Source organism: Mauremys mutica, chromosome 9 (genome assembly GCF_020497125.1).
Source record: "Mauremys mutica isolate MM-2020 ecotype Southern chromosome 9, ASM2049712v1, whole genome shotgun sequence".
Taxonomy (NCBI): domain Eukaryota; kingdom Metazoa; phylum Chordata; order Testudines; family Geoemydidae; genus Mauremys; species Mauremys mutica.
Window position 1 is genome coordinate 41,305,615 of NC_059080.1, and position 25,991 is coordinate 41,331,605.

General features: G+C 47.5%; 1 protein-coding gene across 1 annotated transcript in view; it reads right to left on the minus strand.

Annotated features, from left to right (window-relative positions):
- LOC123377418 (BTB/POZ domain-containing protein KCTD16-like) overlaps positions 1–25,991 on the minus strand; it is a 44,241-nt gene that overhangs the window by 12,886 nt on the left and 5,364 nt on the right. Inside the window, exon 3 of the mRNA XM_045030318.1 lies at positions 11,369–11,494. Within this exon, the coding sequence (XP_044886253.1) occupies positions 11,369–11,477 (109 nt within the window). The 5' untranslated portion in view covers positions 11,478–11,494. The remainder of the gene's footprint in view (positions 1–11,368; positions 11,495–25,991) is intronic.

The following is a 25,991-nucleotide window of genomic DNA, read 5'->3' on the forward strand; positions in this document are numbered from 1 at the left end:
TATGATGAAATAAGATATACAGAAATTTTCATCATATTTGACGTGGGTATCTGGATGGAGGTCTGAGGCTGGATCACTTTAAGGGAACTGTGTTGTTTGGACTTCTGAGTAACCAATAAGGTAATAAAGAAGCTGTTTTATGCTGGCTTGGTAAATCTAGGTATTGGAATATCCACCAGCTTTTGGGGGTTTGTCTTCCCCATTTTTTACAGTTCACCCTAATTGAGTGACCATAGCTGGCCCGACTGGGACCCCGGTCACACCGATCCACAAAGGATATCAGTCTGGCACAGGTGTCCTAGCGATGAGCATGTCTCTGTAGTTCAACCTGTAGAGAGGTCATGCTTTCAGCTCTAGAAGTCCCTGGTGTAGCCCCAATTATAAAGGAAGATTTAACCTCATCTATCATGCATTGGTCTGAGAGGGTTCTGCCTCCAAATAGGCTGCAGTGGTGAGGTTGTCATTAGCATGAAGCCCTTGAGGAGCACACACGAAGCAGTCCTCTGTGTGGTCTCTAATAGTAATGTTATCAACTGCATTAGTAGGAGCATTGCCAGCAGATCAAGGGAAGTGATTATTCCCCTCTATTTGGCACTGGTGAGGCCACACCCATAGGCGGCAGGTTTGTATAATTTTTGGTGGGGCCCAAAATTGTGGTGCCCCCCCGCTCCCGCCCTGTAAGCCGATATAAAATGAAGCTACAACGCGTCAGTGCCACAAGATTACAAGGGTCAATTAAAAGTGGAAAGTCAGAAGCAGCACTTGCCTAGTTCAATATACAGTATTATATTTTGTTGCACCTGTTGTGATGAAGTGGGAATGTTCTTAATATTTTCTCTGAATACTGTGTGGGTACCTCAGTTTCCCCTGCAAGATGCCAACTGAAGGTGTTGGGGACAAAGAGATCAGGTGGCCTCCCTGTCCGGAAGAGACACAGAGGCCAGAGGAGGGAGTGTCAGTTTGGAGCTGGCTGGGGAAATGGGGAGAGACCCAGAACTTGGTTCTGGGCTCCCCACCCTCCAAGATGGACCTGACAGAGGGGTTCTGTTTTCTGTACCAACAAGCTCTGTTTAAACTGTGTTCCCGTCATGTAATAAACCTTCTGTTTTACTGTCTGGCTGAGAGTCACATCTGACTGCGGAGTTGGGGTGCAGGGACCTCTGGTTGCCCCAGGACCAGCCTGGGCAGACTCACTGTGGAAAGTGCATGATGTGGAAGGGCATGCTGAATGCTCCGAGGTCAGACCCAGGAAGGTGTAAGCTTCTTGCCCTGGAGACAGTATGCTCCAAGAGAGGAGGCTCCCCCAGAGTCCTGACTGGCTTTGTATGGAGTTGTTCCAAAGCATCACAGCATCCCCTTCCACACCGTGCACTTCCCGGAAGTCCGCACAGGCACTGACACTCCCTCCTCCAGCCTTTGTCTCTTTTCCAGGCATTAAGAGGCCACCCAATCTCTCTGTTCTCCAACACCTTCAGTTGGCACCTTGCAGGGGAAACTGATTTGGGAGAAATGAAGTAAAAGCTGCCCAAACTGAGCTTGAGCACTCCTGAATTTTGAGGTGTTCAAATCTGGAAGGCAGGTGCTGGGGGTGGGAGAGGGCTGTGGGCTCCATGGGGGAGCATGGCAGCAACTGTCTGGAGCTGCATGGAGCCAGACACGCTGGTCTGAATGGCACAGTAAGCAGTTTGGGGGTTGGAGAAGGGGTAGGGGGTTCCGGGGGGCAGTCAAGGGACAAGGAGCAGGGGGGGTTGGATGGGGCAGAGGTTCGGAGGGGCAGTCGGGCCAGGCAGCAATTGGATAGGCATGGGAGTCCAGGAGGTTTATCAGGGGACAGGTAGGAGGGTCCTGGGGGGAAGTTGGGTGGGGTCTCAGGAGGGGGCAGTTGGGGACAAGGAGAAGGGAGGCTTAGATAGGGGCTGGGGTCCCAAGGGGCAGTTAGGGGCAGGGGTCTCGGGAGGGGGTAATTGGGGGACAAGGACCAGTGGTGCTTAGATAGGGGGTGGGGCTCCTGGGGGGCAGTTGGGGCAGGGGTCTGGGGAGGGGGCAATCAGCGGCCGGGGCTGGGATTGAAAGGGCTCTGGGCTGCTGGCAGCCGCGGGGAGCCCAGAGCCCTTTAAATCCTAGCCACGGCCGGGAGTCAGAGGGGTCTGGGCTGCCTGCAACCGCGGGGAGCCCAGAGCCTTTTAAATCCCAGCCACGGCCGGGAGTCAGAGGGCTCTGGGCTGTCCGCTGCAGCGGGGAGCCCAGAGCCCTTTAAATCCCAGCCGCGGCCGGGAGTCAGAGGGCTCTGGGCTGCCTGCAACCACGGGGAGCCCAGAGCCCTTTAAATCCCAGCCACGGCCGGGAGTCAGAGGGCTCTGGGCTGCCCGCTGCGGCGGGGAGCCCAGAGCCCTCTGACTCCCGGCTGCGGCTGGGATTTAAAAGGCTCTGGGCTCCCCGCGGCTGCCGGCAGCCCAGAGCAGGGGAGAAACCTAGCTCCAAATATTGCTGGAGCAGAGCCCCTTACTGTGAATATTCCTGGGGCTAAAGCCCCAGGAGCCCATATAAGTTGGCGCCCATGGCCACACCTGGAGTATTGTGTCCAGTTTTGGTTCCCCCACTACAGAAGGGTTGTGGACAAATTAGAGAGAGTCCAGTGGAGGGCAACAAAAATGATTAGGGGGCTGGGGCACATGACTTATGAGGAGAGGCTGAGGGAACTGGGGTTATTTAGTCTGCAGAAGAGAAGAGTGAGGGGTGATTTGATAGCAGCCTTCAACTACCTCAAGGGGGGTTCCAAAGAGGATAGAGCTAGGCTGTTCTCAGTGGTGGCAGATGACAGAACATGGAGCAATGGTCTCAAGTTGCAGTGGGGGAAGTCTAGGTTAGATATTAGGAAAAACTTTTTCACTAGGAGGGTGGTGAAGCACTGGAATGGGTTACCTAGGGAGGTGGTGGAATCTCCATCCTTAGAGGTTTTTAAGGCCCAGCTTGACAAAGCCCCGGCTGGGATGGTTTAGTTGGTGTTGGTCCTGCTTTGAGCAAGGGGTTGGACTAGAGGTCCTGAGGTCTCTTCCAACCCTAATATTCTATGATTCTATGATTAGCAAAATAAAATTGCAAACACTGTAATACAGCAAAGGAGACCGCCAATACAGCATGTCCAATACCTGCGCTGTGTTACTCACCTCATCCCTTGCGGGAACCCTGAAGTAGATGCAGTGATCCCAACGTGATCATCAGGCCAATGTGTGCCGATGGGTCCCACTGCCCACAGGCTGGGTACCACCTTTCACACTGGGTTAGGCTGACACCCACCAGGCCTTATACATATTTAATGATAGGTTCAACTTCCTTTCCTGAAACGTAATTCCACCCCTCAGTAACACTGGGGTCCCTAGCTTCAATAGGTCACTTGGTCATTTATGACATATTCATTAGCATTTCTGTCAACTAGTTGCCATGGTATATCTAGTATGAAACATGAGACTAGTACGTGTAAGTTTTGGATAAGCTCAACATCCTTTAAATTTGCCCTACATTTCCAAAAGTATATTCTCGTGGTTTCATATGTCATCTTTTCCCAACTTGTAATACTTTCGGTTTCTGTCATACTAAGGTTGTGACTTAGGGCCTTTTTATCAGTTAGCTCCTTTTTCCAAGCTATTCATGTCAAGCTTGGCCTTAGTTATGCTAAGCTAATTGTCATACAGGCTTGAGGCCTGTAGGTTCTTGGGTTACAGCTGGTGACAGCTTGTCTGGGTTCAGATTCCTGCAGACCTCAGATGCTTGGGACACGCTTCTTCAATACATAACCCATGATCTGTGTGTTTGATCCAAAGAGGGTGTGATTCTGTTACAGAGCCTGGATCAAGCTATGGACACTCACGCTCTTAGCTCTAGAGGTCCGCAGTGCCATCCCTAGCTTTGCGCAAGATGGCAGCCCTTATACTTGCAATGTTCTATGTCGGAGCCCAATCTGGCACATATGAAAATCAGCCAAAGGGACTACCAATTGACTTTAGTGGGAACTGGATCTGTCCCTACATGTTTAGAATTATTAAGGTATATCTATAAAAAAATCTCTGCACCTCTCACATGTGATCATGCATGCAACTGTCATACCTGCATATGCAAATGACTCATACTCCATAGGTCAGATCTCAACAATGGCCCAAAGGATTACACAACATTGTGAGAATTGGTATATCAACTATGCATGGGGCTCAGTGAAACCACTGCTGCGGAGATTGGTAGAGTCAAGCCAATGATAACTTCAGCAACTAGTGTTTAGCCACAACAACTATGTAAAAGCGAGAGCAGCACCGAAGAGGTGTTTGAGGAGGAAACAGAAAAGACCCTTTTCCTGATGAATCTACAAAGGAAGTGTAGGTAGGAACACCATAAGCACCCAATCTATGATTTGTCCAGGCCATCAAATCTAACACCTCTACTTCTACTGAGTTCCAAGTGGTTATGACATTTGTTGTAAGTGTCATCTGAAAGACCTCTCCAGACACCCATTGCCACTCAACACCATGTTAGTGGCTCAGTGAGACAGAAATCTACAAAGACCTACCAAGAGAGGAAGGATGAGCCAGTGGTTAGAATACATCATGGGACTCTGGGGATTAGGTTTCGGGCTCCTCCTCTGCCACAGACTTCTAGTAAAGTCACTGGATCTCTCTGTGCCTCGGTTCGCCAGGTGTAAAATGCAGATAGTGGTACTTCCTTACCGCCCAGAGGTGTCGTGAGGGTAAAGAGATTGTGAGGTGTTCAGCCAATTGGCAACGACAGAAACGGATTCACACACCACACCTTGTACCACGTACTGGTTAGTGTTCTTCAAAGATTCACTTAGCCGAACCCTGCTTAGCTTGCAGGCTCCCAGAAGAAGAGTATGTGATTAGAGGTAATGAAATTCTCTTGAGAACTTCCAGGAGAATAAAAACAAGAGTTAGCTGGAATTTGCCTGTGCCTGTGATTCCCCTTCTCTCCCCGTGTGCGCGCACACACACACGCACACACACACACACAGAGCGTCTTTCTTGGGCAAGAGAATAATATATGACCCAAATTGCCATTCGAGATACTTAGGATTATGTTCTCCTCTGAGCTTTATTGATTTACAGGAACTGCTTGGTTCCATGAAATATGCATGGCTGCAGCCAAACTCTCGGCAGGTTCAGCGATCACTATAAATCAGAACTCATTACTCACGAGGCTCCATGGAACACTGTTGCTAATGTTCATCACCAGGCTAAGTGCAGTTCAAGTTCATCCCCAGATACTTTTTAATCCCTAACTTCCTCCTCCTTTTATCTTCTCTCCAGGGCTTCAGGTGTGGATGGGAGACACTGGTGCTGCACTTGTAGTGAATCTCATGTTTAGTGGTAGTTGGGCAAGTTGAGTCAATCACTGGCAACTATCTAGGCTAGGGAAGAGATTAATGCTTGTGTTTGTTGGGAAGAGAAAGGTTTTATGCCCCTTCTTCACCATAGTAACACAGCCCATCACTGCCTCTCAAATCCTGCTCCTGTGTAATCACTCACGTATACAAACCATCTCTGCTCAGGAAAGACGGTCCCTATTCTGCTCGCTTGTATTTACCATTTCACCATTCAAGAACACTCTCCTTGTTCAATACCATTCTGTGCAGTTCAGAATTCTTGTCCTATCTCAGACAGTTCCTACTGGTGGATGGCAGATTATACCCAGCATGACAATTCCAGTAACTAGTAATTAGCAGCATCAGCAGCATCCCTTGTTATCATAACATCAAGGAGATGGAAAGGGAAACCAGTGCAGTCAGAACCAGAATAAGCAGCCAACCCACTTTGAGGTTCCCTCAAGGGCGACCAGTTTTAATAATCGCTGTTCTCCAGGTGCTTTGATTTCCCAAGAGGCTGGGATTCCCCAGGGTCGATCTGAATGCTAGCAACCGTTTTCAGGGAGTAGAAACGGTGTGCACACAATCAGCTAAAGAAGCTTTTCTTTGGAGGTACTTTCAGGGTGCATCAAACAACATGCCCAGCCTAGTGGAGGTAAATTTCCAACAAGATGGCAGCAGGAGTCCCCAGTAGTTTGCCTAATCAAGAACTTTAACAATCAGGTCACAGTGTCAGAGTCAAATGACTAGGGTGAGATGACGTGGCCGGGGTGCTGAAGGAGAAGTTTGGTCACTGCGCTAGTTGTTCAGCTTCATTGAAGACATGGGTCAAAATCATTGTGAATGTCAGGTTTGAGGTGTGCCAGGACATTCCAGAATGCCGATCCAGCACAGTTTTTGGGGAGCTGTAACAGTGCTCCAGCACTTCTCGTGGGTAGTCCTGCAAGTACCAGGAGTGTGCCCCAGCATTTCTTTTTTCAGGATTTGAACATAGCCCTTATGTATCCATCCACTCACATCACAGGGCCCTATCCTCAGCTGGTGTAAATCAGTGTAACTCCATAGATGTCAGTGGAGCTGTGCTGACGTACACCAGCTGAGGATCTGGCCCACAGCATGTATATGTCTCTGTCTATGACATTAACTTGTAAATGGCATGACTACAGTGACAGCCCAGAGATGTCTCTGAGGCAGAAATCTTTACTCAGCTCCCTTATGGGACATCAGGCACAACAAGGTGGCAGGGTAGCACATGGCAAATATTTTCCAGGAAAAGGTGTCCTGCCAACATGACAATTTCAAAGTCAACCCACTTCTATAACCACTTAGTCTCTTCCCTGGGTCAGAATCTACAGTGTACGATAGATCCAGCGCAGTGCTGCTTAGATACTGGTTGGACACAGCAGCAGTCAAGTCATTGGTGTGCTGAATGAGACTCACCCCTTTGTGTGTGGCTTTCTCTAGGCTGTGGCATAACCTTGGGAAAATGTATCCCTGGAGGAAACCATCTGTATCTGACAACTCAAAAAGTTCAGGGGAAATGATGAGAAGTGGTTAACTCTCTGAAGGGCCTCTGGCACACTTATACATGGATGTAATGGCACCTCGCTCATGGATGGGATGGATGCCTTCGAAATGCATATTGCAGTCTAATAATGTCAATTACTTCACATCTGTTGTTGTCCTTAAAGCATTGCCAGTTCTTCCTTAGATAAAGGTTACATCAATATTTGCACTATTTCCTAATCTCGCTCTGGGAATGGGTAAGGAATGATGCAAATACTGAGGAAATGCTGTTTAGCTAGCTGAAGCCACTGGCAGATTTTAAGGGGTGATTATTGTGGGGCTCTCTGCCTTTCTCCTCATCAAAAATCCCCTCATCCTGCCATTCAGGCAGAATTTGGCCCAGCACATCTAGAGTTGTGTGTGTGTGTGTGTGTGTGTGTGTGTGTGAGAGAGAGAGAGAGAGAGAGAGAGAGAGAGAGAGAGAGGACAGCTCAATCCCCATGGTAGCCTCACTAATCAGGAAATGGTTTGGAATTTTGGAAAAGGGGGATTCACAGTCTCTCTTGAGTGCTGGATGCAATACAGTGTAAGGACATCATGCCTTCTAGGGTTACAAGCACTGGGGACAAATTCTTACCAACTGGATTTTTGTTTCCCCTCAAAGGAGCTGAGAAGAGCTGGGTGAATCCTATTAAACACTGCACAAATATTCATTCAGATTTCTAGCAGGTTTGCATGGACTCCATGTTCATCCCCCTTTCTGAAGCTTCCAACAAATGGATTTTGTTAACACAAAAGTTAGGTGAACAGCTGCTAATTCTTCAGGAGGTAAAGGTTGTTGGTGTATGACCAAGAGGATTTTTAATCATTTTCTATTTTCCTTTCTAAGAGGTTTGCCATCCAATCAGAGAGAAGAAACCCACCCATGTCTACATGCACCATTTCGTCTTAGTCTGCTTGGGTCATTGCCAATTATGTGCTTCCTGGCAAATTGATTTCTTGATATACCTGAGCGCAGCCAATTCGTTGTGCATGTGGAGAGCCTGCAGCGGCAACATCCAATGGATTGTGTGTATTAATGACATGCATAAATATACAGTGTGTATACAACAGATTAGTTATGTATGGATATTCATTTAGCTGTATTTTCTAAGTCATGTCAAAGACCCCTACAGTGTAATAAACATTCTTTTTTAGTGGGTCTATAAATATGAATATATATGAGTGAAAGAGAGAGAGAAAGAGAGAGATTAATGCACTGAGAGTGTGTGCGCGTGTGGGTATAGACAGAAGTTACCTAAACCATTTTGTGTGTGTGCAGGTACAGGCTGAGATGGCCTAACCCACTGCATGCATAGTCAGATATTGCCTAACAAATAGCATGTGTGAGTTGGCAGCCAGAAATTGTCTACGATGCAATGTAGGTGTGTGTACATGCATCCATAACTGTAGGGAATAGGGAATTCTTCATTTAGCTCCATTTTATTGCTCGGTCCCCAAAAGAAACAGGTGAGTCATAAGCTAGACCCCTCTGTCTCCAGTTTTTCCATATGTCTCTTGTGAGTCCATATCTCACATCTGCCAATTATATTTGGGTCATGTCTCTGTATCTCCCTCACATCCCCATTATAACAGGCCCAGAATCCTTCCATGAAACAAAACAATACACCAAAAATTCTACAGTGGTAGCGAGTCATCAGGATGGGGGAATCACCTCACTCTGAGCAGTGATGGACACAGGAGTCCTGGAAAGAGGCCACAGGTTTAAGTGGGATTGTTGTTTCTGTCCAGATGGCATCAGATGTGTTCATAAGTGTGAAAAGAGAAGATCACACATCATCACACTCAGAGGAAACTGAATAAGGCCTGAACCACAATCATAAAGAAAAGATTCAGCTTCTAATAGAGAAAATTACACTGGAGGCTGCCAGGCATGGAACTACTTAATAGAAATACATGTTGATTTGGTGTAGGTTCTATATAAATACTGTCTATTTTAATTGACAGGTTAAAAATCACACATTTTTCTAAAAAATCCTTCTCTCTGTTACAAATAATGCCTTAGGTTACTTAAAAAGATTTTTTTTAACTCATTTACCTTTACTCAGTTTTGTTGCCTGCCTCTTTCCCAGGCACGGGAGGGAGGACGGCAGGCGGCTCCGGTGGACCTCCCGCAGGCATGTCTGCGGGAGGTCCACTGGAGCCGCGGGACCGGCGACCAGCAGACCGCCTCCCATGGCGTGCCGCCGTGCTTGGAGCGGTGAAATCGCTAGAGCCGCCCCTGCTCTTTCCCCCTCCCCCTTCTCTCTCAGTCTGAATACTGAAAATAAGACTGGTCAGTTTCATGTTTATTATAGCCAGTTTCAAGTCAATTTCACTTTCAAGCGCTCATGTGCTAACACAATGCTGCAAAATGGAGAGTGCAAACAGTAGAAGGCAATGTTTGTTTTTTAAAAAGATAAACTGCTTACATTGGAATGAGCTAAAATACAAGTATTTGGGTTGTTCTTATAGTTTTTAAATGCTTGGTTTTTACAAAAATCTAAATTTGGTTTCAGATTTGCCATTTTAAATCAGGAATAGTATGATTAAATTTAAACATATAGAGGGGTATTGCTATATTTTAAATATCTACGAATAGATATATTCAGATAGATAGAGAGAAGGAGATTAGAGAGAGAGAATCTAGATAGAGATCTAGATATATTCTAGAGAGAGATATATTACAACAATTATGTACATACAGATATTAGATATAGAATTAGATATTTAGAGTGAAATCCTGGTCCATATGTAGTACATAGAAGTTCTTCCATTGACTCCAATGGAGTCAGGCTTTCACCCTTAGAATCCAGATGTTATTCTCCATTTACAGTTATCAATTTTAAAATACAGTGGTTGCCATTACAAGATCAGTATTTAGCATTAGTTAATTTGTAATGACCATGTGAGATACCTCATAGCTCCCCTACACATAGAACAGGAAATAAGTGTGGTTACCGTATGATATCTGTTGGCAACCAAACTAGGCCACATAACTGACCTGACCTACTGGGCACAGGGGTAGGACATCAAGTGGTATAAATCGGGGTAGCTGCACTGAAGTCAACAGCTTTTATGCCAATTTACATCATCTGAGAATCTGGATCAAAGTTCTTTCAGGGTTTGTCTACATGGGGAAGTAGCCCGGAGTAGCTAGTATGCATTAACTACTCTTCATTACCTCCCCAGGTGGACACTTACTGTGCACTTCAGAAGTGCATTAAGCTAAACCACCAGAGGGTGCTTTTAGTGAGCAGCAGGAGTGTCCACACAGGGAGTTAGTGCAGAGTAGCTAGTGTGTTTAAATTCACAGCCTAGCTTACTCCTCACTAACTCCCCTGTGTAGACAACTCCTCAGTTGTTGATGTGTCCAGAGTCTCCCTAAAAATGTTTTTTGCTGTTTGGAAAACTCTGGAGCCAAGGAACTGTGAAGATGTTCTATTAATCACTTGAGTGCTGTACAACACACCTCAGACATGGACTGGAAAACTACAACTCTCAGGCTGAACCTTGGTGAGTTACATCTTCCCTGAAGTGCAACATAAGTGCTTCGTATACCACAGCTAAAATCCACCATCACTCAAAGGGTGCAACAGACAGCACTAGTGAAAGGCTTAACAGAGTGTATTATACATGAATCCATGCTGTCGGCAGTGGGAAAGGGAACCTCTTATGGTAAAAGGTTTCCTCTCATTGGAGTGCTGGAGCCAGAAGGGCTGAGCTTTGTGGCTTTCTCACTGTTACTGCCTGTGGGGTGATAAAGGAAAAAGACCACAGAGTCTGACTGACTCACCTCTTATTCATCCTTTATTTGAGCAAAGCTCTCACTTGAAGGTCTGTGGGAGTTTTGCTGAGTAACGATGTTGGGATTTGGACCTGATGAAGTGACACTCATAGCCCAGTAAGAGTCCTCTGGAATCTTAAGACCATCATGGGGCAGAAGGATGCTCTCTTGGTTAAGAGTTTGGACTAGAACTTACAACAGCTGTGTTCAATTCCCAGAGCACCAGACCCCCTGTGACTTAGGGCTGGGAATTTAGGCACCTAAATTCCTTTAAAAACTTGACCTTTAATCGCTCTGTGCTGCAGCTCCTCACCTATAAAATGGGAACAGTTCTACTTCCTCTCTCCGCCTCAGCTCAATAGGCTTTGAGTTTGGAGGCAAGAGCTATGGGTTTGTACAGCATCTAGCACAGCAGAGCCCTGATTCTGGTTAAGGCTTTTAAGTACCATCACAACAGGAATAATCATATTCCTACCTGCTAACTGCATGATTTATAAAACCCAGGTCCGTGTTAGAGGTGCTGCTAAGCAAGGCTGCCAATGCGATGCCAAGTGAATTAATTGTTCTGCTTGTGGCAACGAAAACCTGAGATGCTGCAAAGAGCCTGCATTTGACCCCATGTGCCCACCCCACATGGCATGTGGGACCCAAGTGGCAAACATTCTCACCTGGAAATAATGTAGCTTCGTCTGCCTTGAGGTCCAACGTGGGCTCAGAAGAAGAGGAGAGATGCTCTTTAAGGCTCTGCTCAAGTTCTGCAGGTGGGGGAGCAGCCATGCTGAGGCAGGAGCTACCTAAAAAGCCCCAACCCAAAGAGAGTGATTAAGTTGAGATTCCTGACCAGAAAACTTGAAGAGACGGTAAGGACCATATGTAGCCGGAGGGCAGGGATCATCTTATGAAATCTCTCCCATTCTAAGGGCCGTGCTGCCCACCTGGATACAGACAGCATCAGATGCTGCTTCTCCTCCAGTACATTCCAAGCTGTTAATCTGCATCTTCCCCACATTAAAGTACCTTCCCTGGGGCAGTATGTGAAGATCACACCACAGGATTTCCCAGCATACACTCTACAGTCAGGGAGAGGATTACAATTTTCTTTCAGTTTAAAGAGATCTGTCTCTTTCCTTCTTTCTGTTTCTCGCTCTTCCTTTGTCCATAGAGCTGGTCTGGAAATAGACTCTCACATCCTGTGAAAAATGTCAAGATTTCAAAATCCTTTTATCCTGATTTGGAACAAAGAGCCAAAATTTTGAAATTTTTCATAAAATGAAATAATGAAAAAAAAAGTCACTTTGAGTCAATCCAAACATTTCATTTCAATGAATTCGAAACACTGTTTTGACTCCAACCCTCTAAAACACAGCAAATAAAGTAAATGTCCAAATAAAAAGTAATTTCAAAATGAAAAATCTAAATTTTTCATCAGAAAACTTCAAAATGGAACAACATGTTCAAACTATTTTCTGTTTCTTTAATGAAATTTCATCAGAATTGATGCAATTTCACAAAACATTTCAGTTTTGTTGAAATAGGCATTTTCTGACAGAAAACTCTTTCTACAAAAATTTTCCAACCAGCCCTATTTGTCTGCTCTCTCTCCCTTCCTATCTCCAGCTCTCAAGACTTGGTCTGGCCCCAAAATATACTGGCACAAGCAGAGAAGCCCTGTGCAATTGTGTATCATAGAATACAAATAGCAAATCAGTCTTTCTCCACTCCACCTACTTCCCTCCCTTCTAGAAACCACCCTGCATACTGTAAAGAGGTAGCTAAATAGATACTCCTTTATAATAGGATTGATATAACATAATGGCCAAACTCTAACCACTCCCCTACCCATACAGGGCCAGTAGAAACATTCAGACAGTGCATTTTCCACACTGTGGTATATTTGTAACAAGATACTTAAACCAACAGTAACAGTAAATGCCCCCTTTGGATCTTAGGGCTGAACCAAGTCCAGGCTGTTTCATTTCCATTGATCGCTTTGTGCTTTATGTGAGATTGTTTCACCCTTTGAGGGCTGCTCCCCAGCATCATGCACTCCCAGGGGTGTGGCACTGACACACTCTCATTGGAGAATGGGCTACTGTGTTCCACCTCTGGCCTACTCTGGTATAGAGGCGGGGTGTGTGGTGTGGAGGGTGAGACTTGGTATCAGTGAAGAGGGGTGATGGACAGACAGACAGACATATGCACACATTTTCTCTCCTACATTCTCATCTCTGCATACTCTCTCTCTCTCACTCACACACACACACACACACACACACACACACACACACACACACACACACACACACACAAGCAAATTACTCAGCAGTTGTTATTTTTGTCTGCACTGGTTTTGGGCAACTCATTTTCTAAGCTATTTAGCCTGTCTTTGCTAGCCTAATTTTCCTCCCTCTTCCTGGCTGCATCTCGCCTGACAATCTCCTAGTCTTCCCTTAGTTACTTGCACACTGTTGGCAAGAGGGCTATTCCGGTTGCTCACTTGCTGTTTTAATTTCCCATCTTGATCTTGTTTTAGGTTTAAGCTCTTTGTCAGCTCTCTTACGTTATTGCTCAGCGCGCTAAACAAGCGAGGCAATGCACTGCAAATACCATTTTGCTCCTTATCTTTCCCTTTTCTTCTTCCCCTTCCATTTCCAGGTTAAACAAGTTACACACACAACCCCAAGGGTCAAGCTTTACAATATCGGGCCTGAACAACCGACCAACACGACTATTTACAAATTATACAACAAAGGGTGCTAATGTCTCCGGTCTCTCACTTTTAATGCCATGGCGTTAAGTTTGTTGGCCAAGAGAGAATTCTTTTCCTCTCTGGCTAACATCTAGCCAAGAAAAGCACCTTAATCTTTATATATACTTAAAATGTGGCTTTTCACTTTTCCAGCCATGTGAGACCAACACCCAATGCCAGGCCCTTTGTGCTAGGAGAAAGTGTAAAATGTTCCCACAAATGCACTCACTTTGCACAGAGCCAACACAAAGGGCAAGGTAGTGGGGAACTGGGTCCTGTCATAAACATACAGCTAAGGGTAGCATAAAATCCCCCTTTACCCTGTAAAGGGTTAATTCCTCTTTTACCTGTAAAGGATTAAGAAGCTCCGATAACCTGGGTGGTACCTGACCAAAGGACCAATAAGGGGAGAAGATACTTTCAAATCTGTGGGGGAAGGTTTTTTGTCTGTGTCTCCTGGAGTCAACAAGGAATCAGGGCATGGAAAATACATCTTCCTAAACCATATCTAAGCTAAGCATCTAATATTGCAGAAATAGTAAGTAATAGCAAAGAAATGCATTAGGTTATCTTTTGTTTTAGCTTGTGAATTTTCCCTGTGCTAAGAGGGAGGTTTATCCCTGTTTTTGTAACTTTAAAGTTTTGCCTAGAGGGGAAATCCTCTGTGTTTTTGAATCTTTTGTTATTCTGTAAAGTACTTATTATCCTGATTTTACAGAGGTGATTCTTTTACCTTTTCTTTATTTAAAATTCTTCTTTTAAGAACCCGATTGATTTTTCATTGTTCTTAAGATCCAAGAGTTTGGGTCTGTGTTCACCTGTACCAATTGGTGAGGATATTATTCTCAAGCCTTCCCCGGGAAAGGGGGTGCAGGGCTTGGGGGAATATTTTGGGGGAATAGGACTTCAAGTGGTCCTTTCCCTGATTCTTTGTCTAAATCACTTGGGGGTGGCAGCGTACTGTTCAAGGCAATGTGGAATTTGTGCCTTGGGAAAGTTTTTAACCTAAGCTGGTAAAAATAAGCTTAGGGGGTCTTTCATGCGGGTCCCCACATCTGAACCCCAGAGTTCAGAGTGGGGAAGGAACCTTGACAGGTCCTATAGCCTTTTCCCTTGGGGCCAGCAAGCAGCACCCTTATTTGCCTTGAGCAGCGCCTCACACCTTGGGTAACCCGTTGACATCTGTAGCCCTGATTATCTTCTCACATGGGGGTAAACCAGGAATAACTCTACTGGAATCATTGGCATGATGCCAGTGTAAAAACAGAGGCCCAAGGTGACTACTTGAGCAATGAGGTACTACTCCGCGGCCCAGATCCTGCCCAGTTACACTGGGGACAATCATGAACAACTGCGCTTGATTTACACCAGTTTAACTGAGGTCAGGATCTGGTCCTCTGTGAGTTAAGGTGGCACAAGCTGGGCCTTTGTGACTAGATCAGTGGTTCTCAAACGATGGGGCGGGCCTCCCAAGGGAGGTGCGGGAATGTGTCCAGGGAAGCGTGAGCTGTGTGCTTTTTTCTTTTTTTTTGAAGACCTCTGGCTGTCAGCCCAGGGTGGCCGGGGCTCGTACAGAAGGGCTGTGCACACCCGGGAGGCTGGGATGAAGGGGACCGCCGGAGCCCTGTCACCTGGGCTTTCCTTCCCCCCACACCCTCATGCCCTCACTGGGAGGCAGCTCAGGCTCAGGCTCTCCTCCCTCCCCCCGGGTGGCAGCAGCAGCTGCTGCTCTCTGCTCTGCCTTCAGAGCTGGGCGCCCGGCTAGCAGCTGCTGCTCTCTGCTCTGCCTTCAGAGCTGGGCGCCCGGCTAGCAGCTGCTGCTCTCTGCTCTGCCTTCAGAGCTGGGCGCCCGGCTAGCAGCTGCTGCTCTCTGCTCTGCCTTCAGAGCTGGGCGCCCGGCTAGCAGCTGCTGCTCTCTGCTCTGCCTTCAGAGCTAGGTGGCAGTATATGTACTTGGGGGGGAGGGTGTACATAACTACAGACACAAAGAAATGGGGCCCTATCAAATAAGGTTGAGAGCCACTGGATTAGAGCAAAACCAGAGATTATTCTGTTTATGAAATCACTGACCACAACCATAGCCCACAGACAGCATAAAGGGTATCATTTTTGGCCCTATCAGAACTATGCCATGGGCAGAAGAGAATATTATTTCCTCTGGAAAAGTTACATTTTAGAGAGGCTTCTTTCCCCACATCAAAGTAGAGCCCATGAATGTCCTGTTGCCCCATTCGGCTGGCTCTCGGTGAGGTCAGGGGAACCTTAACAGAGAGTGATAAATACCAAATACTGCTATCTAGAACTTCAAAGCCGGCAGAGGGATTGCACAGAAGAATTCACTGGGGAGGATAAGAGAGGATGCTTTAGGGAGGGCTTCCCTGCAGCAGGAAAGAGCCCTCCAGAAAAACAAGGGGATGTGAATATGATAACGCTGACATCTGAGGGGAAAGTGCTGGGAGCACAAAGACATGCTAGAATGGATTGGGCAGAGGGACATTCCCCTTCACTGCCGATGCCCCCCACTGCCCATCAAGGTCTAAAGTGGACACATTCCCCGGAGGCGCTGCTCCAGCTGTCAGTTGGCAAAGTCATTGCAGGTGTGATATGTCACTGTCAGGCTCCAGGCAGCCTGTCGTCAAGGGGGCTGACAGAACTGGAGAGACAATTGATGCCGCTGTCAGCTATGGAGCACTCAGACGGTTACTAGCGGCCTGAACAATGCTAAGCAGCACCTTCTTATAACTCCACAAACAAACTCCCCTGGGGAAAGGGGACTCTCTCTGGGCCATTGGTGCCTGCTGCCTGCAGAGCGAGAGATATGAGGTCTATGGGAGCCGCTGGACCGTTCCACCCCTTTGTTCTCTCCTGGCTGGAGTTCCTCCCCCTTCCTGCCTGAGCTTTCTTGTGGAATCCACTCCCCTCCCATCATGCTACTGATCTGCTGATGAAGCGTGAGTCAGGTCTGTCACACTTCTCGGGAATTTTGGGGGCAACGCTCTATTTTGTGGAAAATTCTAGGCTCTTTGACCTTTATTTTTGTTCCAAATCAAACCAAAACCCCCAAATTCCATAATTTCCCACCAAAAAAAATTATTTTGTGTCTACCAAAACTTTTTGTTTTGATAAAATGGAAACGATCCATTCTGGATTTGGTTTGTTGATTTTATCTTATATTAAATATATTTATAATATGAAATAAACTTTGAACCCCAAAGTAGTTTTGAAACAAACAAACAAAATAATAAAAGCATTCCCCTCCTGATGAGGTTGAAATGACCTCACTGACATGCTTGGTTTTGATTTGTTTTCCTAAATGATGTTTCACCAAAATCAACATGTTCCCGCAGAAAGTTTTGATTTCAACAAAATGGCATTTTTCTGATAGAAAAAAGTTTAGTTGGAAAATTTCCAACCAGCTCCACTCAATACACAATCAACAGCTGAACTATCTCCCCACTACCATCAAATAAAAATATTTAAATCTTTCAGAGGCCTGCACAGTACCGGCTCAAGTGATGTAATTAAGGGAATACTGCTTTAAAATATCAACCCAGCTTTCTGAAAAGAACCCCTATGGGGAGCCCTCCTTATGTCTGATTCTTTGTAACACAGAGGGTTATTTTAATTGCCCTTTTTTTTGTGTGGGGGGCAATGTTCACAAGACCTGGGCTATGAGGGTAGCAAAGGAAATGATATGCTTGGAATATAAGCCATCAGGTGTGAAACAGATCACTTCGCTGCTCAATGTACACAGCTTGGGCTCTGAATGACACCTCCCCACCCCATCGCCTGCAGCAGAAATGTCCTGCGAGTGGCAACACCATTCGTCAGGTCTCTTTGGAGCTCCATCCACCTGCCCCTGCCTCCCTTCACTTTCCTTTTCCAGATAATTGGCAAAAAAAAAAAGACTTCTGTAAACAGCAAATTAAGACTCAATTACTGAAGAAATCTGGAGTCTCAGGCTCTGGCTGTTTGCTGATGAGGTGAAGTGGTGTTGAAGAGAGCATTCTGTGCAGCCAGAGTAGTACTCAATAAGTTGCCATGGGGAGAAGTGATTCGTGCTGCATACATGCTGTAGGACAGAATGGGATCTAGTTTTCCATAACATCTCTCTTTCTCCCAAAGCACTCCCTACTTCCCCACCCAGAGTCCGCAGCCTAGTGAGTTAGTGGGCAGACAGATGGAAAAATGATCTGATGGTTAAGAAGTCAAACTGTAACTCAGGAGATCGGAGTTCACTTTGCCAGAGAAGACCTTGGATAGGTCATTAAGGGCTGGTCTACATGGTGCGGCAACGCACATTGGAGGGGTGTGAATTCTAACGTGTACCAATGTGCTGCACACTAGAATTTCCCCAGTGCATGTTTCACAGATTCTAAGGCCAGAAGGAGCATTGTGATCATCTAGTCTGACCTCCTGTATAACACAGGCCAGAGAGCTGCCCAACAGTAATTCCTAGAGCAGAGCTGTTAGAAGAACATCCAATCCTGATGTAAAATTGTCAGTGATGGAGAATCCACCACGACTCTTGGTGAATTGTTCCAATGATTAACTACTCTCACTGTTAAAAATGTATGCATATTTCCAGCTTGAATTTGTCTAGCTTCAACTTCCAGCCTTTGGATCATGTTATACCTTTCTCTGCAAGACTGAAGAGCCCATTATTAAATATTTGCTCCCCATGTTGGTACCTATAGAGCAGGGCTAGGCAACCTATGGCACGCGTGCTGAAGGCGGCACACGAGCTGATTTTCAGTGGCACTCACACTGCCCAGGTCCTGGCCACCGGTCTGGGAGCTCTGCATTTTAATTTAATTTTAAATGAAGCTTCTTAGACATTTTAAAAACCTTATTTACTTTACATACAACAATAGGTTAGTTATATATTATAGACTTATAGAAAGAGACCTTCTAAAAACATTAACATGTATTACTGGCACGCGAAACCTTAAGTTAGAGTGAATAAATGAAGACTCGGCACACCACTTCTGAAAGGTTGCTGACCCCTGCTATAGAGTCTAGACCAGGGGTGGGCAAACTACGGCCCGCGGGCCACATCCGGCCCGCGGGACTGTCCTGCCCGGCCCCCGAGCTCCTGACCCAGCCCGCCCGCGCTGCACGGAGACACGGGAAATCGCAGCGCCTGTCCCGGGCGCAGCGGCCCCGATCGGGACCTGGGCAGCTCGCAGGGCTCGCGAGAAGCAGGACACCCCCCCGCCGCCGCTGGCTGGGCCCCCCGGCTCTGCAATCAGAGATGCAGCGCTCGGCTGCTCCTCTGCCCTAAAATCCAGCTTCCCTCCCGGCACGGGCTTGTCCCTCCTCCGCACACAAAGGCTGGTGCGGGAGGCAAAGTCTCGGGAAAGGGTGGGGCCGGGGAGGCCGCAGGAGCAGGGGGCAGCGAGCTCCCACCCGGGGCCGGGAGAGCCCCGCAAAGGAGGCACAGACACGCCCCCCCCTGCAGCTGCCATAAGCGCCAGTGAACAAACCGGAGCACTCCCCGCTTGGTGTGGGACACACTCACTGCCGGCCCGAGCCGCTTCCTCCTTCCTCCGCTGCACTCAGGGGCGGGAGGTTTCGGGTTACAGCGCCCCGGACCCACCACAGCTGCCGCCAAGCGAGAGGCCCGGAGCAACTGCCCCACCCTCCTCCCTCCATCCCTCCTCCTAACCTTCTCCTTCTAGCCCCCTTTCCATATCTCCTCCTAATCTCCACCATCCATTTCCCTTTCACATTTTTTCCATCCAGCCTCCTTTTCACATCCTACTTTTTCCACCACCTCTATCCATCTCTTTCCATCCCCTTCCTCTTCTATCCCCCTTCCCAGATCTTCTCCTCAACATCCTGTTTTCCACACCCTCCTTCCTTCATTCCTTTTGCTTCCCTCCCTTCTCTTTCCCACCTTCCCTTCTCTCCTCTATCAGTTTCCAATTCTCTTCCCATGTTTCTCCAATCAGCCATCCCCCTTTTCACTTTCTTTCCTGACAGGTATCTTTTCTTTCCACCTCCCCATCTGCCACAACCCCTTTCCTCCTATTCCTTTGACCCTCTGTCTACCCTCTCACCTTCTCTGCGATTCTTTTCTCCCTGCCCCGCTTCATACTCACAGGTCCAAATTCAGAGATGATATGTAACTTAGATTCCAGTACCCCAATTTAGACTCCTGTAGACATTGGTATATGTAACTTTAAGTGTGTGTGGGGGGAGGGGGTATCTATATGAGCACAAAGGAGTCATGCTGTATGAAAGAGATTGCCAGTACAAAAAGTTTGAGAACTACTGAATTACAGCAACCCCGCAGGCTGCTCTTACAGCAGAGGTAGGCAAACTACGGCGGCCCACAGGACCGTCCTGCCCGGCCCCTGAGCTCCCGGCTGGGGAGGCTAGCCTCCGGCCCCTCCTCCGCTATCCCCCTCCCCTGCAGCCACGCTCCCGCATGGGCAGCGCTCTGGATGGCAGGGTTGCACGCTCCTGCAGAGCAGTATGGCAGCGTGTCTGGCTCTGGCTGGGTGATGTGGCTGCCAGACATGCTGCTCTGAGCGGCATGGTAAGGGGGCCAGGGCCGTGGGGTTGGATAAGGGGCAGAGGTTCGGTGGGGCTGTCAGGGGATGGGGAACTGGGGGGGGGGGTTTGGATAAGCATGGGAGTCCCAGGTGGCCTGTCAGGGGGCGGGGGTGTGGATAAGGGTTGGGGGGTAGTCAGGGGACTAGGAGAAGGGGGGTTGAATAGGGGGTGGGGTTTTGGGGGGCAGTTAGGGGTGGGGGTCCTGGGAGGGAGCGGTTAGGGGACAAGGAGCAGCGGGGGTTGGATGGGTCAGGGGTCCTGAGGGGGCAGTCAGGAGGCGGGAAGTGAGAGGGGGTGGATGGGGGCAGGGGTCAAGCTGTTTGGGGAGGCACAGCCTTTGCTACCCGGCCCTCCATACAGTTTTGCAACCCCAATGTGGCCCTCAGGTCAAAAAGTTTGCCCACCCCTGGTCTAGACTATGATCAAGTCCCCCCTTAACCTTCTCTTTGTTAAGCTAAATAGATGGAGCTCCTTGAGTCTATCACTATAAGACATGTTTTCTAATCCTTTAATCATACTTGTGGCTCTTCTCTGACACCTCTCTAATTGATCAACATCCCCCTGGACTTGTGGGCATCAGAACTGGACACGGGATTCCAGCAGCGGTCACACAAGTGCAAAATACAGAGGTAAAATAACCTTTCTACTCCAACTCAAGTTAATGCAGTACACAGTGGAACACAGTACTGAAAATCAAGGGTGAAAAATGACAAATTTTACACCAAAATTAAAATTGGAACTAAACATTTCCCAGTTTTGGTTTCCATTTTTTCAAATGAAAAATAGAAAATTCTGACCAAAGTGAAAATTTCCACAGAAAAATTTCCTTTTGAACAAAAAGTCAGTTTCCATCATAAGAAAGGTCTTGACAACAAACCTTTGATCTGCTCTAAACAGAAGATTTGCCCAAGCAAGGGCTAAGAGTAAGGAATAAGGGCTGCACAGATACGGACATCCTGGGTGCCAGCAGGGATGGAACCTGGGCTATTCAGCACCAAAAGCATTACATTGCTCTTTGGACTAAAGGAGTCACTTGAGCTGTGATTAGAGATGGTTGAAAAATTCTGATTTCCAATCCGATCTAGTGTTAACCCGTGTGCCAAGTCACGACAGTGCAGATGTCAGCACTGTTAGCTGTGTCACTGCTAATGAGATGGAGGTCACCGATCAGCACAATGAATGCAATTGACGGCTCATTTTGGTGATGACTGGAGGATGCTGCCATTAATTCCCCCCTCCCCCCCACCCCAAGCGCCTAGCCAAGCCCAGCCCATGGGCATATTCAAACCCTACTGGGAGGAGCCAAGCTCAAGAACTCATTGGAGCTCAGGGAGCAGCGCAATCATGTTTCGAACATCTGCACAATCTACTGTGAGTGGTGTTTCACTCTGGTGATGCGCACTTTGGGCAGAGCTAATTTTGTGGGTGGAGCTTGGAACCGAACCACCACTTCCCCCCCACCTGTTTCCTCCCCAGAGAGGCATGCTGTGTGAGCAATCCACGGCTGCCTATATACAGACTCCAAAAGCCATCAGCTGACCTGTACACATGCAGCCTGAGTGGGAGGACAATGATCATGATCTTTAGCTCCAAAACAGATCTCAAAGGAAGTAAGTGGTCCCTTCAACTCAGCCAACAGAGGGAACTCTTGCCCACATGACTGATCCTGAAGTATTCCAGCCATCCGAGGGCTCTAGCGCACACACACACACACACATACACACACACACACACTGCTCATCTTCAGTACAGATACCTGGGGCCCACAAGAGTTCAATCCAGCTGCTGACCCTCACCCTGTAATGACCTATGGCCACATCCACACATAGACTTCACTGTCACTCAATGCCACCTGTATATGGTCCATCGAGACTAGGACTCACGATGATCTTGAGTTACAATCCAACAGACCTCCACTTGGCGAGCTAACATAGCAGCTAATTAGCAGCTATGAGCAGGCCTGAGCACTTGCCCTCTCTAATGGAAGTCAATGGGAGTTGCATGTTTTCGGGAAATGGCCCTATATTAGAATCTTGCCCCTTTTTTGGAAAAGCGCTTGAAGAACATTCCTTGAACTGCAGCCAGCCCTGCTCTAGGAGAGGGAGGGATGGGTTTGGTCAAGAACATCAGAAATCTCTTAGGAGACACATCAAGGAATCCTCCACACTCATCTGCACCAGCTAGACACAAATGCAAATGGAAAGGATGGGATGAGACTGAATGCTCTATCTCCAAAAGGCAAAGAGATGAGTCAATTAGGACTTCTAGATGTAAGAAGCATGGATATCACGAGTATGACGTGCAGACGACTAAGCCATGCCCCACAACCAGCTCAACCTGTAGGAGCCAGTATAGACATGGGCAGGAATAAAATAATCCATCCATTAGAGGGCAGCAGAGTACAAGTTTGCTCAACACCTATTGCCAGTGACACTGGGTGCAAAGAGCAGCACTTCTAGAGTCAATTTTAATTAATCTAATTTGCTCTGTCTACGAACTCCTCCCTAAGCCATAAACATGGCTCTTATGCCTCCCACGTCACTGATCATCCATGCAGGCTTGTAATGTTTGCATAGCCACCATCTGTTCCTCAATCTCCGTTTCAAATGAAAAGGGTCATTATAAATTTCAAGCATGCAAACTAAACTGTTTGAGGTCCCAAATCCAGAATAGAATGAAACATTAAAGGGCTAGGTAATATCACTGCACCCCAGCTAACTCTTACGGGAATTGAATGGGGTGATTACCCCTTAGAAAATTAATCTCCAAACAACAGCTTTGCAAATCAGTTCCTCTTTTTATTGCCCTGAGGTCATGTCATTGTGTTTCCTGGGTGGATGGCAATGATCTCAGAAGGCGTTCATGGGGTGCAGCGGAAAGCAGCTGCAGTGATGTCAGCTCTGGAAGGGAAACGCGGCCCCTGAATTCAGGTCATGGCCGATACGTGAAGGGAAGGGTTTAAATGGAATTGTAGCTGCTGCTGGCCATGCAGAAATACTGTGCTCAGCCCCCCTAAACACCTGTGAGAGTAACTGAGCTTTCCCGTCTACTGTTCACACATCCACCTACCTGGCCCCGGCCCATTCTCAGGCGCTAAACAGCAAGGCACACTGGTTAGGCTTCCACTCCTATGCCATTCCCCAGCATATCGGAGCTGCTGCTAAAGCTAATGCTTATTAAAGATTTAAAAGGCAAGCCGTCAGCCGTGCTGCTCCGAGATGGGCTTTTTTCCTGTTATAGCTCTATCCACTCTCTAATACTAATAGGATTGGAGGGGGAAGGAAAGGAGAGGTCCCTGCCGAGGCTGTACTGACCTACTGAGTGCTAGGCAGGGGCCTTGCTATTACTGAATCTGTAATAGAAGCTTTGCACACTTTGGGGAAGAGGGAGGAAACACGGCCTTACAGGAGATCTTTCCTACAGCTCCCTCTCTCTCCCCTCCTCCCCCCAATCTCAGCAGAGATGTCAGGTTAATAATTCAGTATCTGCTGCAGGTAACCGGGATTGAGAGGCAGCCCTGAGAGCCACAGTAGAATTTAGTCAATAAGGTCAGTTGACTGCGTCCTGCCATCTCAACCATGCCAGGGGATGTTTAGATGATCCTGCCAAATGACTGAAGCTGGGACATGCTGTCTAATGTGACAATGACCGTGATGGAACACTGTGATAGTACAAGTCCACCGTGATTCCGGCGTCACATTGTGATACTGGATCTTGACCAACATGGAAGAGGACGAAATGCAGTGACCCTCCTCCCAAATCCAGCTGGCTGAACTTGCTTCCCTGACCTAATGCATTCATGGGAGAGGCTACCATGGTTGTGACATGGGTGGTCTTGTAGCTAAGACACCAGAATGGGAGGCAGGAAATCTGAGTTCAGTTTCTTGCTCTGCTCCAAGTTCCCTGTGTGACTTCAGGGAATTCTCTTCATATCAGAGCTGAGTGGAGGGTGGAAGTTCCAGTTGTTAGAGGATTCTGAGTTTTGGCTACGAATTGGAACAAAAACCAAACACTTCCTAATTCTCTGAAAATTCCCCCCAAATTTCCTTTTCGGTCGGTGTCTTTTATTTTGTAGTAGAACATGATATATAATAATCTTAATGATTAAGAATACTGCTTTGCTGAACTTTCTTTGATCAGCTCTACTTAATAGATACCTGCCTCAGTTTCCTATCTGTAAAATGAGGCTCATGCTTGCCCACTTCCCTGAGGAGACTGTGTGGGTAAAGTCGCTAATGGCTGGGGGGTGATCAGATATCTGGATGACGAAGGGCCATATAAATGGAGAGAGAAAGTTGGGCTTAATTGCCATTAGAAATCAACCTGGAGGAACTGGCTCGATGAGCAACTCCAACCCGGCTCCTCATACAGGTTTCACCTCTGGAAAATGTTCCTCCCCTTGTAAGGCCAGGTTCAGAGGAGATGCTGGCGCTGGAACAATTTTTACAGTGGGGGTGCTGAAAGCCAGTGGTCCCCAAACTTTTTACCTCATACCCCTTTGCCCCTGTCTGTGCCCTTTCTCCTCAGAGCTGGCTTCAGGAGCAGGTGGGGGGATGCAAACAGCAGTAAGGGGGCTGAGGCTGAGACCACAGCTGAGGGCGGGAGCAGAGCCCCAGGTTCAGGTCTTGCAGCTGGGACCCCGCATGCAGGGCCAGGAACAGAGGCCTGAGCGCAATTCCGGTGGCAGGTCCAGGACTGAGCTGCCACTTCAACTTTTGAGAGGAAAAGTCGTCTTTCCAAAATCACCAGACAACTTGCATGTTAGGGGGAGCAGGTTTATAGCTGTAAGACACTTCCACTTTCCATATATGTTGAAAAGAAAGCTAAGCCCAACAAAAAGAGAAAGAATAATCGAGGCCCCTCGTCTAAACCCTGTATAAGTCATTTTGTAGGTTCCACTTTCTCTGAATTTAACAGGAAACCTGTATGCACTAGTGCCCACCCCACAAGTTCCTACCACCACATTGGACAGGGCAGTTCTTGGCACATTCTTTGTGCCATCCAATTAGTCAGCCTGAATGCCCAGCCTGCACTGCAGGGCGGTAGGAGAAAGTTTGGAAGTGAGGAGATCACTGGCCAGGTTTGTTCAGATTTGCCTTGCAAGAGAAGCTACTATTCTCTTAGTATTTCTTACCTGACCAGAATAGCAGAGTTTCCCACAAGCATTTCCAATACCCCATGGCAAGCATATCTTGCTAACTCTGAGGGGAAACAAAATATGCAAGAGGCTGAACTGTGACACATGTAACTTTCACAGGTTCCTTGCTAGTATGGTGGTAGGAAATGGAGGTGCTCTGACAGCTCAGATCCAGGAGCAGAGCTCTGGGCGTGGGTCCAGTGGCAGCCAGGACTCCGTATGTGGGGCCATAGCAGATCCCAGGGTGCAGGGTTGGAACCCTGCACAAAAACTGGGAGTGCTGCAGCACCCCCCGCACCCCTAGTTCCCACGTCTATGGAGGAGACTGGAATACCATCTGCCTTGCTTGGTTGGAACTGTCCTCCCTTTGCTCCATTGAAGTCCCAGTGCTCTCCGCGTGTTTTTCTTGCCACTCAGGGTATGCTGCACTTTCTGTGTTACTCCTTACATCTTAGCTTGCTCAGAGTTACCACGGCTGTGTGCGCAAATCTGCAGTCACTGTAATTTACACCTGAGCACAATTCTAACATACACAGTGGAGCGAAACTCACTGGTGCACAGATGATACCTCTGTTAATGGAGCTGTGCTGATTTACTCATTGTTCTAAAGGGGACTTTCTGGGTATGGAGATCTGGAAAATCCAGCTCCTAGGCTCAGGTCCTCAGTGGTATTCAGGCACCTAATTCCCAGTGGTTTCAGGATCTGGGCCACTGCAGCTTGCCCATGTCACAAAGCGAGTCATGGTAGAGTCAGGAATTCAAGCCACATCTCCTGTGTCCCAGGCAAGGGACCTCAACCACAAGAACACCCCTGCTCGTGTCTTGGGATGAAAGGTGCTATAGA